General features: G+C 40.9%; 1 protein-coding gene across 10 annotated transcripts in view; it reads left to right on the top strand.

The window, feature by feature from the left end:
* Positions 1–13,205, top strand: part of BMAL1 (basic helix-loop-helix ARNT like 1) — a 49,667-nt gene that overhangs the window by 22,765 nt on the left and 13,697 nt on the right. For 5 of the 10 annotated variants that reach the window (XM_059848257.1, XM_059848251.1, XM_059848253.1 and 2 more), the window contains exons 2-10: positions 3,043–3,165; positions 3,842–3,989; positions 6,768–6,788; positions 7,684–7,722; positions 8,068–8,109; positions 8,640–8,797; positions 10,611–10,690; positions 11,697–11,789; positions 12,779–12,896. In XM_059848257.1, coding sequence (XP_059704240.1) covers positions 3,850–3,989; positions 6,768–6,788; positions 7,684–7,722; positions 8,068–8,109; positions 8,640–8,797; positions 10,611–10,690; positions 11,697–11,789; positions 12,779–12,896 — 691 coding nt within the window. In that variant the 5' untranslated portion in view covers positions 3,043–3,165; positions 3,842–3,849. Of the gene's footprint in view, positions 1–1,403; positions 1,469–3,042; positions 3,166–3,841; positions 3,990–6,767; positions 6,789–7,683; positions 7,723–8,067; positions 8,110–8,639; positions 8,798–10,610; positions 10,691–11,696; positions 11,790–12,778; positions 12,897–13,205 lie in introns of those variants that run through there. The other 5 variants (XM_059848259.1, XM_059848258.1, XM_059848261.1 and 2 more) reach the window with 3 other exon arrangements.

Genomic DNA, 13,205 nt, shown 5'->3' with positions numbered 1-13,205 from the left:
AGGAACCTCTTTTTCTGTTTTGTGCCAGCTTGGGCCGTGACCCTTGACTCCAGCACTGCACTACTGCTGTGAAGGGAAGTGGATGGTTTCCTTTCTGGGGCTGCTTTGGTTCAGTCGTTCCCCACAGGGACAAGGAGTGTCTTCTCAATGGCTTCTGCAGGACACCACGCCACGGTTTTCCTCCGCCGCTGCGGAACCGCGCTTTGCGGTCCGAGGCGCTCGTGGCTGATGAAGTTAGGGACTGCTGTTCTTTCAGAATGAATCCCTGCGTGCCTTGGGCACGGCTGCCTCTTGCCTGGGGGACCCAGGGCTGCTGGGGCTTCTGGAGAGAGGTCCTGACTCGGTGGGGGCTTGGCTGCTGGAGCTGACCTACTTTAGCAGTGACCTTGATTTGCTCAGAGGTGTTGTGTACTCGTGATCAGCTTTGCTGCGTGATTCAGCTGGTCACGTGTCATCTCCCTTTTTTCCAAGGGATGAACAGTAAGGTTTATTTTTGCTGTCTCATTAGCCTTGTTCCAGGGGATCAGAGGGAGAGGAAATGCAAGGAAGGGGAATCCCAAGGAAGGAGTCCAAACGACTGTAGAGACAAACTGTCATGGATACAGTGACAAAATACAATTTGATTCTCCTCTGTAGGAGAATTCAATCAGGAAGTAGACCCCATGGCATTTTTTTCAAGTAGGTCCTTAGAGTACTTTGGCAACAAGTCTGGCCTCATACATGGAAGATGTGAACTTTGCTTAAATATATGGGTAACTTTTGTGGTCCTCCTCAGAGAGAAATTTTTTTAGGCATTGAAAATCCAGCAGATGGAGGCTGAAAAGACAGAAAATATTCAATTCCCTAGGATTTTAAGAAAGCCTTGTGAAAAAACAGTTCTCTGAACTGTTCACTATTTAGTGGGGCATGCTGATTTTTGCTCTGATCATTGAGTTGACATCTTCTTAACTTTAAAACTCATTTCAAGAGACATGCATAGTTCTTAACTCCTGTAATGCAAAAATGTTGGACTGTGATTGTTAGGACTGGGTGAGCATTTGGGACATGGTCGAGAAAGGGCTGACTGAAAATTAAATTGAGAATTCTGCTCTTTATGTATTTTTTTCTGCTCAAATGTTCAAGACACTTAAAATAGCTGCTTTGAAACTCTCAAATATAGACAGGTATAAAATAGCATAGCTGAATGGATACTTGATTTTTCTTTTTTTTCCTATAAAACTGATAGGAAATTTTTGTCTGAGATGAAAACAATTTGGTTTTTGTATCAGTGCATGGTGACTTGAGCAGTGTTCTGGTTCTGAAGCTAAAATGCTGAACTGTTGCAGGCATTCTTAAAGAGAGAGGGCTGGGGTAAACTTACAAACCCTTTTTCCTCCACCCCCTTTTTTCTTTGTTCATTCCAGCTCATCCCAGCCTTCTGTCTGAGGTCATCATAGGTGGTCCATGAAGTGTCCTAATGCAGTAAAATGTGAGTTCAGCCTGCACCCTCACACAGAGAGGTGCTCACAAACACACTAAGTTTAGCTGTAATTTCTGCACATCAGCTGAGACTGAGGAGAATGGGCTTGGGTCTGAACCGGGCACAGATAAATAGCCAGTGACTGGTTTTACTGGTAAATGGAGATGCAGCAGCCTCATCCACCACAGTAACACCACTGAGTCTGTGGCTCTTGGGCTGCTGGGGCTGAGAGAGACAAAGCAGACTGCTGGGAAAATAGGGAGAAATAGGGCCTGACCTACAAATAGGTGTGGGTGTGAATGAAGCAAATGTGGTTATGGATTCAATGGCATTTCATAGTTTGACTTAAATTTGTACTGATTTAGCTTTGGTCAGTTCTGGTGCCAGCTGGCCTCTAAATGTGCCTCTAGCAGTATGTCCACACGTTCTCAGAAATGGAAGAGGGGTTGGGTTATTTGGGAAAGGAGGAGAGGAGTTGTTGGGTGAGATGGACAGGGAGCCCTCAGCAGCAGTTTGGATGCTGTGCTGCTGGAACAGCAGTGATCCTCCCTTCAGGAGTTGGTGGTGCCAAGACAATGACTTGCCTGACCTTACAGTGCCAGGACCAGAATTTAGATAATTTAAGCTTGTGAAATTCTGAATTTGCTGTTCTGGCAGAGCTGAAGAAAATTATAACAAGCAATTTTAGATTTCTTTTTTTGCTAATAACTCATACCATGTCTACATACGTGCTTCAGCAGAATTGGTTACAGTGTGATCATGTTGACAGGATGTTTGGCTTGTAAACTTCTGAGGGTGCCATGGGAGCTGCTTGTTCTGTGTCCTTGGGCACTTCTACTGCTGTCACAGGTTGGAAAGGCAGTCAGGATGTTCACAGGTGCATCAGTCAGAAAACTGTGTGTCCAGTGGACTTTGCAAGTTTCCTTGCAGGAGGAAAATGTCAAACAGTTTCTAAATCTGCCGCAGTAAATTTTGCTGACAAACTTGTTTTGTGACAGCAGTGTGGAAGGGAAGGGCATCCACGTGTTTGTAGTATAGTTGGGAGACACATTTGGGGGCTTGAGTTGCAGCAGGGGATGTGCATTTTGTATAAAACTTGAAGCCTGCAGAATAAAACCATGTTTAACCCCTGTCCTTCAAAGATGCTAACTGCTGTTACAGTGGAAGACAAAACAGTGAGCCAAGCCCAAAGTTAGGACCACCCTTAGAGTAAGGCAGTCAGGACTGAAGGGTGAGTCTGTCCTTTGCTCTGGGACAGCAATTTTGGCAGCATCTGGCAGCAGATGTGCTGATGATTGTCATCCTGTGATCACTGTGAGCAGAGGGGGTTGTGCTAAGACCAGCATGGTAAAAAGGGCCCAAAAGGAGGTGGTGCCAGAGATTCCTTCTGCCCAAAGCTTGGACCATTGGAGAGGCACATCCCAATAGCTAAGCCTTTGGCTGGATGGATAAAGCTTCTACACTTTGTAAGGAAATGAATATTTGATCTCCTAGTTGGAAACATCTATTGCTTTTGTAAACTGTGTCTAAACTAATTGCTTTTAAGGTGTTTTTTAAGCTTGCTGGTTTTTCCTCCCATTCAGGTTTTGAAAGTATTTGACCAACAGAACATGAGGCATGGAAGAGTTCTAAGGTTATCAGCTGCTTTGGGCTGAGCATCATCATCTTTGCCCAAGTGGATTTAGGCTTCCAAGACAGGCCTTCAGGTAAAAACCTCTTCTCTTTCACAGCTGATTCTATTTAGCAGGAAACTTTTCACAGGGTTTCTTCCAGCATTGTAATTATTTGCAGTCTAGAGGATTAAATAGTGAAGATTTGAATTACTTGCAGTCTAGAGGATTAAAAAGCCAATTAGATTAATTTGTGCCTTTAACTAGACTTCTTTGACCACCATTGGGTTATAATATTTTTTATTTGTGGAGTCTGCTGTGCAGAGGTGTTTATATCTGTGGAAATGTTCTATTCAGTGGAAATTGAACTTGAAAAGTTTGTGAGCTCTTCTATGATCTTCAAATGTGAGACACATTAAAACAAGTGTTCCCTGTCAGAAATATTCCTGTTAGGAAGAAGCAATTGGCTGGCCAGGTAACTTAAGAGTAAGCCAAGATCATTCTGACAAATCTTTAAAAACAATTGTGTTACGAAATGTGTTTTGAGAATGGTCAAGGTTTGTGTGCAATACTCCCAACAGCAGTAACTGGAAAAGGAAAAATTACCTGTTATTTTTACAGCAAGAGGGAAAAATAGAAACTGATTGTTACAGGTTTTTAAGAATGCTAAGTTTCAGATAACTTTTTTGGCTAAGAATATGTAAGTGTCTGCTTGTATTAATGCAGTGTTTTTTGGCTGGGGGGTTGTTTTTTATCTCTTCCCTAATGTTAGACAGTCCAATGGCAGACCAAAGGATGGACATATCTTCTACAATTAGTGACTTTATGTCACCAGACCCTGCTGACTTGATCTCCAGTTCCCTTAGCACTTCAGGAATGGACTGTAATAGGAAAAGAAAGGGAAGCTCAACTGATTATCAGTAAGTTGGATTTCTCTTGATTTAGCACTGCTAAAAGGAGGTGGTAACACAACAATGCAGTGGGGAAGACTGTAGAAATATTTATAGCAGTTTCTAAATAACCTCTTCTTTACAACCTGCTTTAAAGGTTTTAATAGAGAAGAGAGCTACCATGCACTAAGAGCCAAGTTCATTTTTTAATAATAATAATAATAATAGAGCTGTTATCTCAGTGCAGCTAGAATTGAGGGCTATCCAATGGGGTAAGGCTGAGGAGAAAGACTTGTGGCTGGTGGGGGAATGGAATTAGCACTGATGAAATGTACTGTGTGCAGGTTGATTATATATTGACCATTTACAGAGGAAGTACAATGTCTGCCTAACAGAAGGTGAAGATAATGAATTTATTGAAAAGTGGAAGCAAAACTAGGAGTAATTCCTTTTCTTCGCCTATTTTCTGCCTATTTAGTTACTTCCTGTCAGTGTGCTGCTAGCCTTTACCTGATGAAGCTATTTTGGTCTCTCATTTGAATATGAATCTGAATAGTCTCTGGTTTGAGGTGTTAGAGCTGTCTTTCTTTTAATCAGCTGGTTTAGTCTTGTGGTGGTTCTCAAGTGTGGAAGGAAATGCCACCACCTCTGTTGCAGAGCAGCGAAGGGCACAGCAGAGTTTGCCAGGCTCCCAGACCTGTAATGTTTCCTGCACTGGGAGCAGCAAGAGCAACCTACTTAGTGCAAGTGCCTGTGCAAGCCTCCTCTGCCTTGTGACTGTACAAGTGTGGCTGCAGGGGAGCTTGTGAGTGGCCACATCCATTATTCATTCATCCAGCCACAGAGCCCATTTTTATGTAACTTAGCACAGATTTGATTGCTGAGGGCCTTTGGATTGCTGGCAGCTCTTTTTACAAGGAGGAGCAGAATTTTTAATCCATGCTGAGCATCACAATTAAGAATTAGATTCTTTTTAGGAGAACTTAGGCACAAAATATTTAAATGCCTGTCTGAACTGCCTTTAGTCTCCCTGAAAAGAACATGTGTCCCTCTGGTTGAACTGACTACTACAAAATTGAGTGAACAGTCTCAGTCCTACCAACTTCCTCTTCTCTAGAAAGGATTTCTCTGTTTTTACTCCTCTGGGTAGGAGGCATTACTCAAGTCCTCTTTTCCAAAAGACAGCTTGTTCTTATAAGATATAATTCTGCCCTTTAGGTTTTGTGTGCATTTTTTAAAATGTGTGAAAACTGTTTCCTTGAATCCTTAGTAAAATAAGTTTACTTATTTTGTAGTCATACACTACATACCACTACTTATCACATAATCATACCATAGTTCATTTTGTGCTGCAAAGTAAATGGTGGCTACTAAATATTCCTCTTGGAAAGCAGAACTTAAGGGAGACTACCTTGACCCCTCCTTATATGTGTATGTATGGGCAAACGTCCAGAAATGTTAAATGTTCAACTTCTGCTACCTGTTCATGATTTTATTCCATAAATTATCCAAGTGCCCAGTTTGATGCTTCCTGTACCAGTGAAGCCAGGGAATAAGGGAGGCAGAACCAGTGGTTTAGGGTGGTTCTTTGATCACCTCTGGAGTACAAGCAAGAGGAGTCATCAGCTGCAATTTCAGCTCTCCACAGCAGCTTTTTAGTTCTTTCTGCTGCAACTGCTCCAGGAAAGTCCCTGCCCAACTTACTGCTGTCACTGCAGCAAGGGCTGGTCCAATGCAGTTGTCCAAGGCTTCATGCACAGGACTGTGAACAGTGAATTTTGCTTGGGATTCATGCTTTCAATTGAAAGATGACATGATGAGAAAATAAACGACCCTGTTGCATTAATAACTTACCTTGTGCCTCTTCTAGATTTGGCTGTCTGGGGGTCTTTACACACCAACATCCAGAGCTAAAGGTGGTGTCACAAGGGCTGTTCAGTTGTGAGCATCAGCAGTCAGTGGCTAAGACAATAGCTCAGGTGTGCAGGCTGGGAGATGAAGAAACTGTTTAGCATTATTATTAATATTATTTTAAAACTAATCACAAAAACAATTGATCTAAGAGTGCAGTGAATAATCCATGAAAGGCGACCGTGTTTATTTTTGAGAGGGCTCGTGCCCAGTGTTGAACAGGAATAACTAGTATGTTATTGGCTGAGATGAGAAGACTTTTTCACAAGGCTTTTATAAAGCATAGCCTCTTATCATGGTAAAGCTCAGTGGGATTTCAGGTCACTTCACAGTCTTGAAGTGAAGCCAGCAGTGAGTTTGCATGTAGAAATTCTGTTTAATTTCCTTGTGATATCATAAAGTCTGCATAAAGTTCAGCTTGGGACTTAAGACTAAAGCAAAATGTGCATCTGTCCTGCTGGGCAAGAATCAGAAACTGAGAAACTTGGGATACTTTATTTTTATTTTTATGTTTTATTTCTGGCCTTAGAGTCCTCTGAAATCCCATTTATCTAACCACAAGGACAACACGCATAAAGCACAGATCTTTCCTTTCTGAAGATGAAACAATATCTCAATGATTTGCATAACATAATTTAGGTTAGTTATTTTATTAGTTTTTCACATTAAGTGTAATGAACTATGCTCTCTTTTCTTAAGAAGCAGAATTACTCTTTCAGAAAGTAGATTAATTTGAACGAGCTTGTTTCTTTAGAAAACATTCACTGCTATTGTCCTGTTTTCATTGTGCTTTTCATTTCAAATAGAATCTGAATTAGCTTGAGAATTTCAGCAGAAAATGTAAGACATTGTTCTTATTTCCTATATATGGTGTACTTTATTTTTCTTTCTTTTCAGACTCGATGGCTTTCCTTTTGAGTAAGTATAAATATTTTAGTAATTGGTTTCATTTGAAAAAGATGCCCAGTGTTTTTTCCCTGCCTTCTGCTTCCATAGACCTAAATTTCACAGGTAGAAATTAAACCAGAATGAGCAGGCCCAGCAATGTCCATGTGAGCAAGAGTTGTACAGATTTATGTAAACCAAAACATGCTCTTCCTTATTATTTTGTCTAAAAAAAGATGTGTAGTCATGAGCATTTAGCTTTTTCTACCAAGTGCAGCCATGAAAACTTGTACTCTCCTCTCCTGCTTAGTTGTGCACATGTGGCTACAATATTGAATGTAATGAGGGGGGTTATTTCTGTTCTTCATGCCTCTCTCCTTACTTCTTTTCTTCATGTTGAAACAAAAGCAAACCATGTATCTACACTGAAATTGTGCTAATTTCCAGTGTGCCTTGTTAGTTTCACACAGACTTTTATTCTCTCCTTGCATTTGGCCATCTCCAGTGGTGTGTTAGTTTAGGGTATTACCATTTTCTACCCCAAAATCACCCACTATAAGGCAAACTGAGCTATAGAACATAAAGGTATCTGCACAAGGTTGGGTTTTTTCCCTCTCCTGTAGTTAACTAAAAAACATTTTTGTGACAGATGATATCTTTGAACTGCAGCATGTTTTACTGTCAAACACATCAAACTGTGCCATTTAGTGAGTTCTGAAGGAGACACAACTAATTTAAGAAAATGTTTTAATGCTACAAAAACCACACAGCTTCCTTAGTCCTTCCAGGTTGATGCTTTTATACTCCTGTTTTTGTATTTGTGATTTAGAGGTGGCAGGAATACTTGATTCTGACTTTATGGTGGTTGGATAACAGTTCTGCCAGTCCTGCTGAATTTGTGATGCGTTGCTTTGTTCTGTTTCTGCAGGGAAGGTATGGATACAGATAAAGATGACCAACATGGAAGGTACTGTTGATACAGTCACTGAAATCTCAGTTCCACAGTTCTGACACAGGATCCTGACTGAGGATGCCTGTTCTCAGTCTCACTGTGGTCCCAAATTATTGCTTTGTTGGGACGAAGCAATAATCTAAACAATCTTAGTTTAAACAACATGGAGCAGACAAGCTAAAACACCCCCAAGTCTGAGGTGCAGTGTTACAGATACTGATCTTTGCTGTAGAAAGGTTAAATAAACATTCAAATTCTAGAAAACTGATGGTAATGAGGATCAGTAGGAAGTGAGATGCAGTAAAAGAGTTGGGTTGAGTGCTTTCAACACTGTAACTTTGTGGTGTCATTTCTCAACAGATTGGAGTATGCAGACCAACAAGGCAGGATAAAAAATGCAAGGTAATACTCTAAACAAATGCATTTAAAAGAATCATCTCTTTCTTTTTGCCATGTATGAATTATTTGTGCATTTGTTTCTTCTGCAAATATCTTTTTCTAGCTTTGACCTTCCCTTATTTTTCCATATCTTTGCACTGTTCACATTTTTCATTAAGTTTCCATAGAGTGAAACAACTAATTTGGTGAGTAACTTGGTTTTAGTCACCTCATTGCTGTTGAAATTGAAGCCAGATATGTTTCTGGTAATGTTGCATCCTTCATCATTCTTCTTTCAGACTCCATAGTGGGTTGTGTAAGTGTTAGCAATGAATCTTAACATGAGCAAATACAAACCTGGCCAACAATGGGTGTGTTTCCTGGCCAACCACGAGCTCGTGCTGCAACCTCTCCCGTTGCTTGTAACTGTTCTTTACCCCAATAACTGACATCAAAGGTCTGAAGAGTGTCTGCTGTCCTTTCCATGAGGATGGCAGGGCAGCTCCCTCCCCTGAGCAGGTGGCTTAGGGCGTTGCCCTGCTGTGTGTGTGCAGGGAGGCTCACAGCCAGATCGAGAAGCGGCGCAGGGATAAGATGAACAGCTTCATCGACGAGCTGGCCTCGCTGGTGCCCACCTGCAACGCCATGTCCCGCAAGCTGGACAAGCTCACCGTGCTCAGGATGGCTGTCCAGCACATGAAAACTCTTCGTGGTGAGTTGCCTGGGGCTGCAGGCCCATTCCAAGTGGCATTTCCCCAAAGCCACGCTCTTCCTTTTTTGCTCCAAAGGAGTAAGTTAATTTGTTCACGTCCTCTGGAAAATCCCTTCGCCCAGGATTTTTCTCCTGGGAAGCTGAGAAGTCTCAGAAAAAAAAAGGAAAACAATAATTATCTCATTTGTTTTTCCTGTGTTTTGCTCCTTTGGAATGTGGTTGGAGATGGTTTACCCACAGGTGATTGTTTCATTGGTTTCATGTGAATTGTTTTGACTCTTTGGCCAATCAGGGCCAAGCTGTGTAGGGGCTCTGGAAAGACTCACGAGTTTTCATTATTATCCTTTAGCCTTCTGTCAGTATCCTTTCTGTATTCTTTGGTGTAGATTAGTGTGGTATTCTTTAATACAATATAGTATCATAAAATAATAAATTAGCCTTCTGAGCACATGGAGTCAGATCCATCATTCCTGCCTGCCACGAGGGTCCCCACAAATACAATATTAATTCATTTTGGGAGGATTCCTCCCTTCTCTTAGCATCTGATGCTCAGTGTTCATTCACAGCTTACTAGTTCATGGTCCAGTAAATACCCTGACGTGACTGGGGGAACCTGGGGATGAGAAAAGAGTAATTTTCCATCCGTTGATCACTGCTGCCAGACTCCACAGCGCTGAGGCAGGTGGGGAGAGGGAGCCAAGGGGTTAAGGGCAGTGCCCAGTTGGTCCTGGTGCAGTACTGAGCCCTGCTCTAAGCAGGCAATGTACCACGTTGTTGGATAGAGAGGTTAGATTTTAGGTATGATATTCCCACAGGACTTGTGAGGTTTCGTGTTTGTACCTTTGGCTCTGTAGGAAAAAATAGAGATTACTTTGAAAACCTAATTCTGGTCTTTTGACCAGTTTTTGTTGCAAGCACTTGGAGGGAAACACAGGTTTGGAAGAGTTGAGGTTGTGAGAAATCGCTGTGTGTTCCTAAGGCTTCTTATGCCTGAATCAGTGCTTGGGTACAATTGGTGCTGATGTTAAAAGCTTTAAGCCTTCAAGAAATGCATTACTGAGAAGAAAAAAGGGATGCAGCTAATGGTAAAAAAGATCCTGGTGATTGTTCTCATTTCTAGGAGAGCTGGTGCCTTCAGTCACATTTAGCCTCGCAGTTTTGGAAGGCTTAGCTTTCCTGCCACTGTCATTTGATGAGGTTAATACTTTATAACACTTCAGTGGTTACTAATTTGACTCTCCTCTGCCCTTATGGAGAGAACAGAATGAGAAGAATTACTCCTTAATAAATAGCTGCCTCATTTGTTGCCAGTTTTGGGGTTTGGGCATTGTAAGATGATGTCATTGTAATGCTGGGTTTTATCTTTGGCTTGCAATGAGAGAATTGATTTGTAAATTCCTAAGTGATTATTTGTTTACATCAGCTTGTCATGTTTTACTGAGTTATAAGGTGAAGAAACAGTTTTAATGTTTTTATTCTTTATTATTTTATTTTTATAATTTCTAATTCTGAGACTAGGCCATAAATCAAGGACAGCCTTTGGGTTCAAAAATATGTCAAGGAATACTTTAATACCTCAGAGGCATTTAATTTGCATTTCTACCTAATGCAGCACTTGTGTCTTTGCAAAAAAAGCTTCATCCTTTTCTAAGTTAATACCAACAGAGCTCATGTTGGTAGTAAAACCAAAAAAAGTTAATTTTAAAGAACTCCTTCAATGAACAGCAGTCTAAGAAAGAGCCAAAGGAAGATTGCTCATTTAAGTGTGTAATGTTGGTGATGTGGGAATTGTTTGTTTGTTTGTTTTCTTTAGGTGCTACAAACCCATATACAGAAGCAAACTACAAGCCTGCTTTTCTATCAGATGATGAATTAAAACACCTTATTCTCAGGGTATGTTCCAGCTTTTAATTAAGAGATATTAATATCTGTGACTATAGCTCTTCCAAAACCCACCACCAGCATTTTTCTGCCTGTGTATCAGCTTTAAAATGTTTTGATTATGGAGGATAATTATGAAATCTAGAGCCTGCTTCAGAGAGTCAGTGAGTTTAGGGATGACTAGCATTTCTTAATTCAAGCAGAAAGGTTGAAGAGGGGGATTTAGATGGGAACCATTGGAACCTTCAGTTATTACACATACAAACCAAAATCACATGAATGGTTTTCTTGCAGACTTGCTGCCCCGGGTTACCTTGCCATGATTTTCAGTGTACAGTGATACAGTGAACACCTTTTTATTGAGGTCACTGATGTAACATGACTTGTGTGTTTGGCTGCCTGCTGTTACACTGCTTTTATGGTGCTTTTATAGTGTTTATAGTCTCTCATCTCTCATCAGTCAGTAGGTGAGCTCTTCTGGTGGCTGTGTAATTGTTGAAGCACTGCGGTGTCCAGATGCAGCCTATGCAGAATTTAATTTCTGCAGCATTGTGGCTCTGAAGAGTCACAACTGGGGCCTATTCCTGCATGCTTGTGTGTGACTAAAGGCAGTACTTTGCAAATAGGAATTACTTGCCTCCAGGCACAAAAATAAATATACAGGTTATGGTTGGTTTCTAAAAGAGGAGCTTTTTTAAGTACAGTTAAAATAACATTTTAATTTGAAGGCATTATTAAACATAATCATAATATTATTGGACAAGACATGGATTCTTTCTTCTCATAAAAGTTATTTTACATTCTGGGCACAATGCCCAGAATCGTGCCAAAAATGTTTGCAGATGCAAAAAACCCCTTCATTGTAAGTCACATTTTTTCCTGTTGACTCAGTTACCTCTAAATGTTAAGGCAGCTCTCCTAGTGTAGAAATTCTACTGTGCACAAAGTGCTTTTAAAGGCTATAATGATGCAATGTGGATGGATAACTTGGGATTTGACTTTTTCCCCCCCCGATTAGGCAGCAGATGGATTCCTTTTTGTTGTGGGCTGTGACAGAGGAAAGATACTGTTTGTTTCAGAATCTGTCTTCAAGATCCTCAACTACAGTCAGGTATTCTTTTCCATTTTAAGTACATTAGGTCTTTAAAGATTTGAGAGCTTTTTGGTGGTTATGCCTTTATCTGGGGGGTAGGTATGAGAAGAGCCTGTCTTGAAAGCTGGGAGGTGTTGCAAAGAGAGAGAGCTTTTCTCTGCCATGTCATTAGAGAAGATTGCTTCTGGTTTCCATTCAAAGCAAGAGGTGAAAAGGAACTAAATTTAATTCACTGATTGAGGCATTCTGCTCAAGGATTTAACCTCAGGCTTGCAAAAGCATTACCTAATTGGGAGTGCAAGCAAATATTGAAACATCAGTCTGGGGTTTTTTCAGTAGCATCACATGGATTTTTCAGCTTAGTTTTCTTTCTGCCTGTTCTGGTTTTGCTTGCATGCTTACTGATGGAAACTGGAAAGCAGTTAAATCAAAGCCAGGTTTTTAATATATGCTCAACATAAGGCGTAAGTTGGACCATATATTGTGTAAATAATCTTCACTCTTTCTGTCATCTGCACTCCTCGTCAAATTTAAACCTGTATTAGCTTCAAAAGTTTTCCTCAGCCAGCACTTAGTTAGGTATATACTAAATTCATATGTAAATAATGAAAGAGGACATTTGCAATTAGGATTTTTTTTTCATTCAGATGTGTGGTAGAAGAAGTAAGACTGAGTAGAAACCAGAATATTTGGTGGAGGGGAATTGAGCATGCCAATTCTGCAAAACTCTTACTGAAAATGATGACAGGAATTACTGTGTAATGTAGTCATAACTTCAATACACAGAGAAAACCTTCCATCAAATCACAGAATCACAAAATAGTTTGTTTGGAAGGGACCCTTTAAAGGTCATCCAGTCCAAGCCCCCTGCAATGAGGCTGGATCTGGATGTTTGGTATTCCTTGGTAACACCTGCGTGGAAAAGGATTGTTCATACTGGATGCTAAAATGAAGAAAACCTACTGAGCCATTATTTTACTTTTTGACTGAATGTTCAATCTCTACAGAATGATTTGATTGGTCAAAGTTTATTTGATTATCTCCATCCTAAAGACATTGCCAAAGTGAAGGAGCAGCTCTCTTCTTCTGACACCGCGCCACGAGAAAGGCTTATAGATGCAAAAAGTGAGTGTTCCCAGCTTGGGGAAATGTCATCTAGAGTCCCTGCTGCTGGGGCTTTGCCTCATGTCACACGTGGGCATGTGGGGGGATGCTGCCTGGATTGTCTCATGCCAAGGAAGTTGTAGCTTAAATACAGCAAGAAACAAAAAAAGAAAAAAGAAGTGTGAAACAGGTTCCTGGAAGCTGTGGGGTTTGGCATGCACTGTGGCACAGAGGCATTACTGGAACTGGCCTCACCTGTGAGGTGTCCTCTCTCTTCCAGGCATCAAAGCTTTAACTTTTTCCATTAGAACACATGAAGCATTTCTTCTA

The sequence above is a fragment of the Haemorhous mexicanus genome, chromosome 6 (genome assembly GCF_027477595.1).
Source record: "Haemorhous mexicanus isolate bHaeMex1 chromosome 6, bHaeMex1.pri, whole genome shotgun sequence".
Classification (NCBI taxonomy): domain Eukaryota; kingdom Metazoa; phylum Chordata; class Aves; order Passeriformes; family Fringillidae; genus Haemorhous; species Haemorhous mexicanus.
This window is presented reverse-complemented; position numbering and strand designations above follow the sequence as displayed.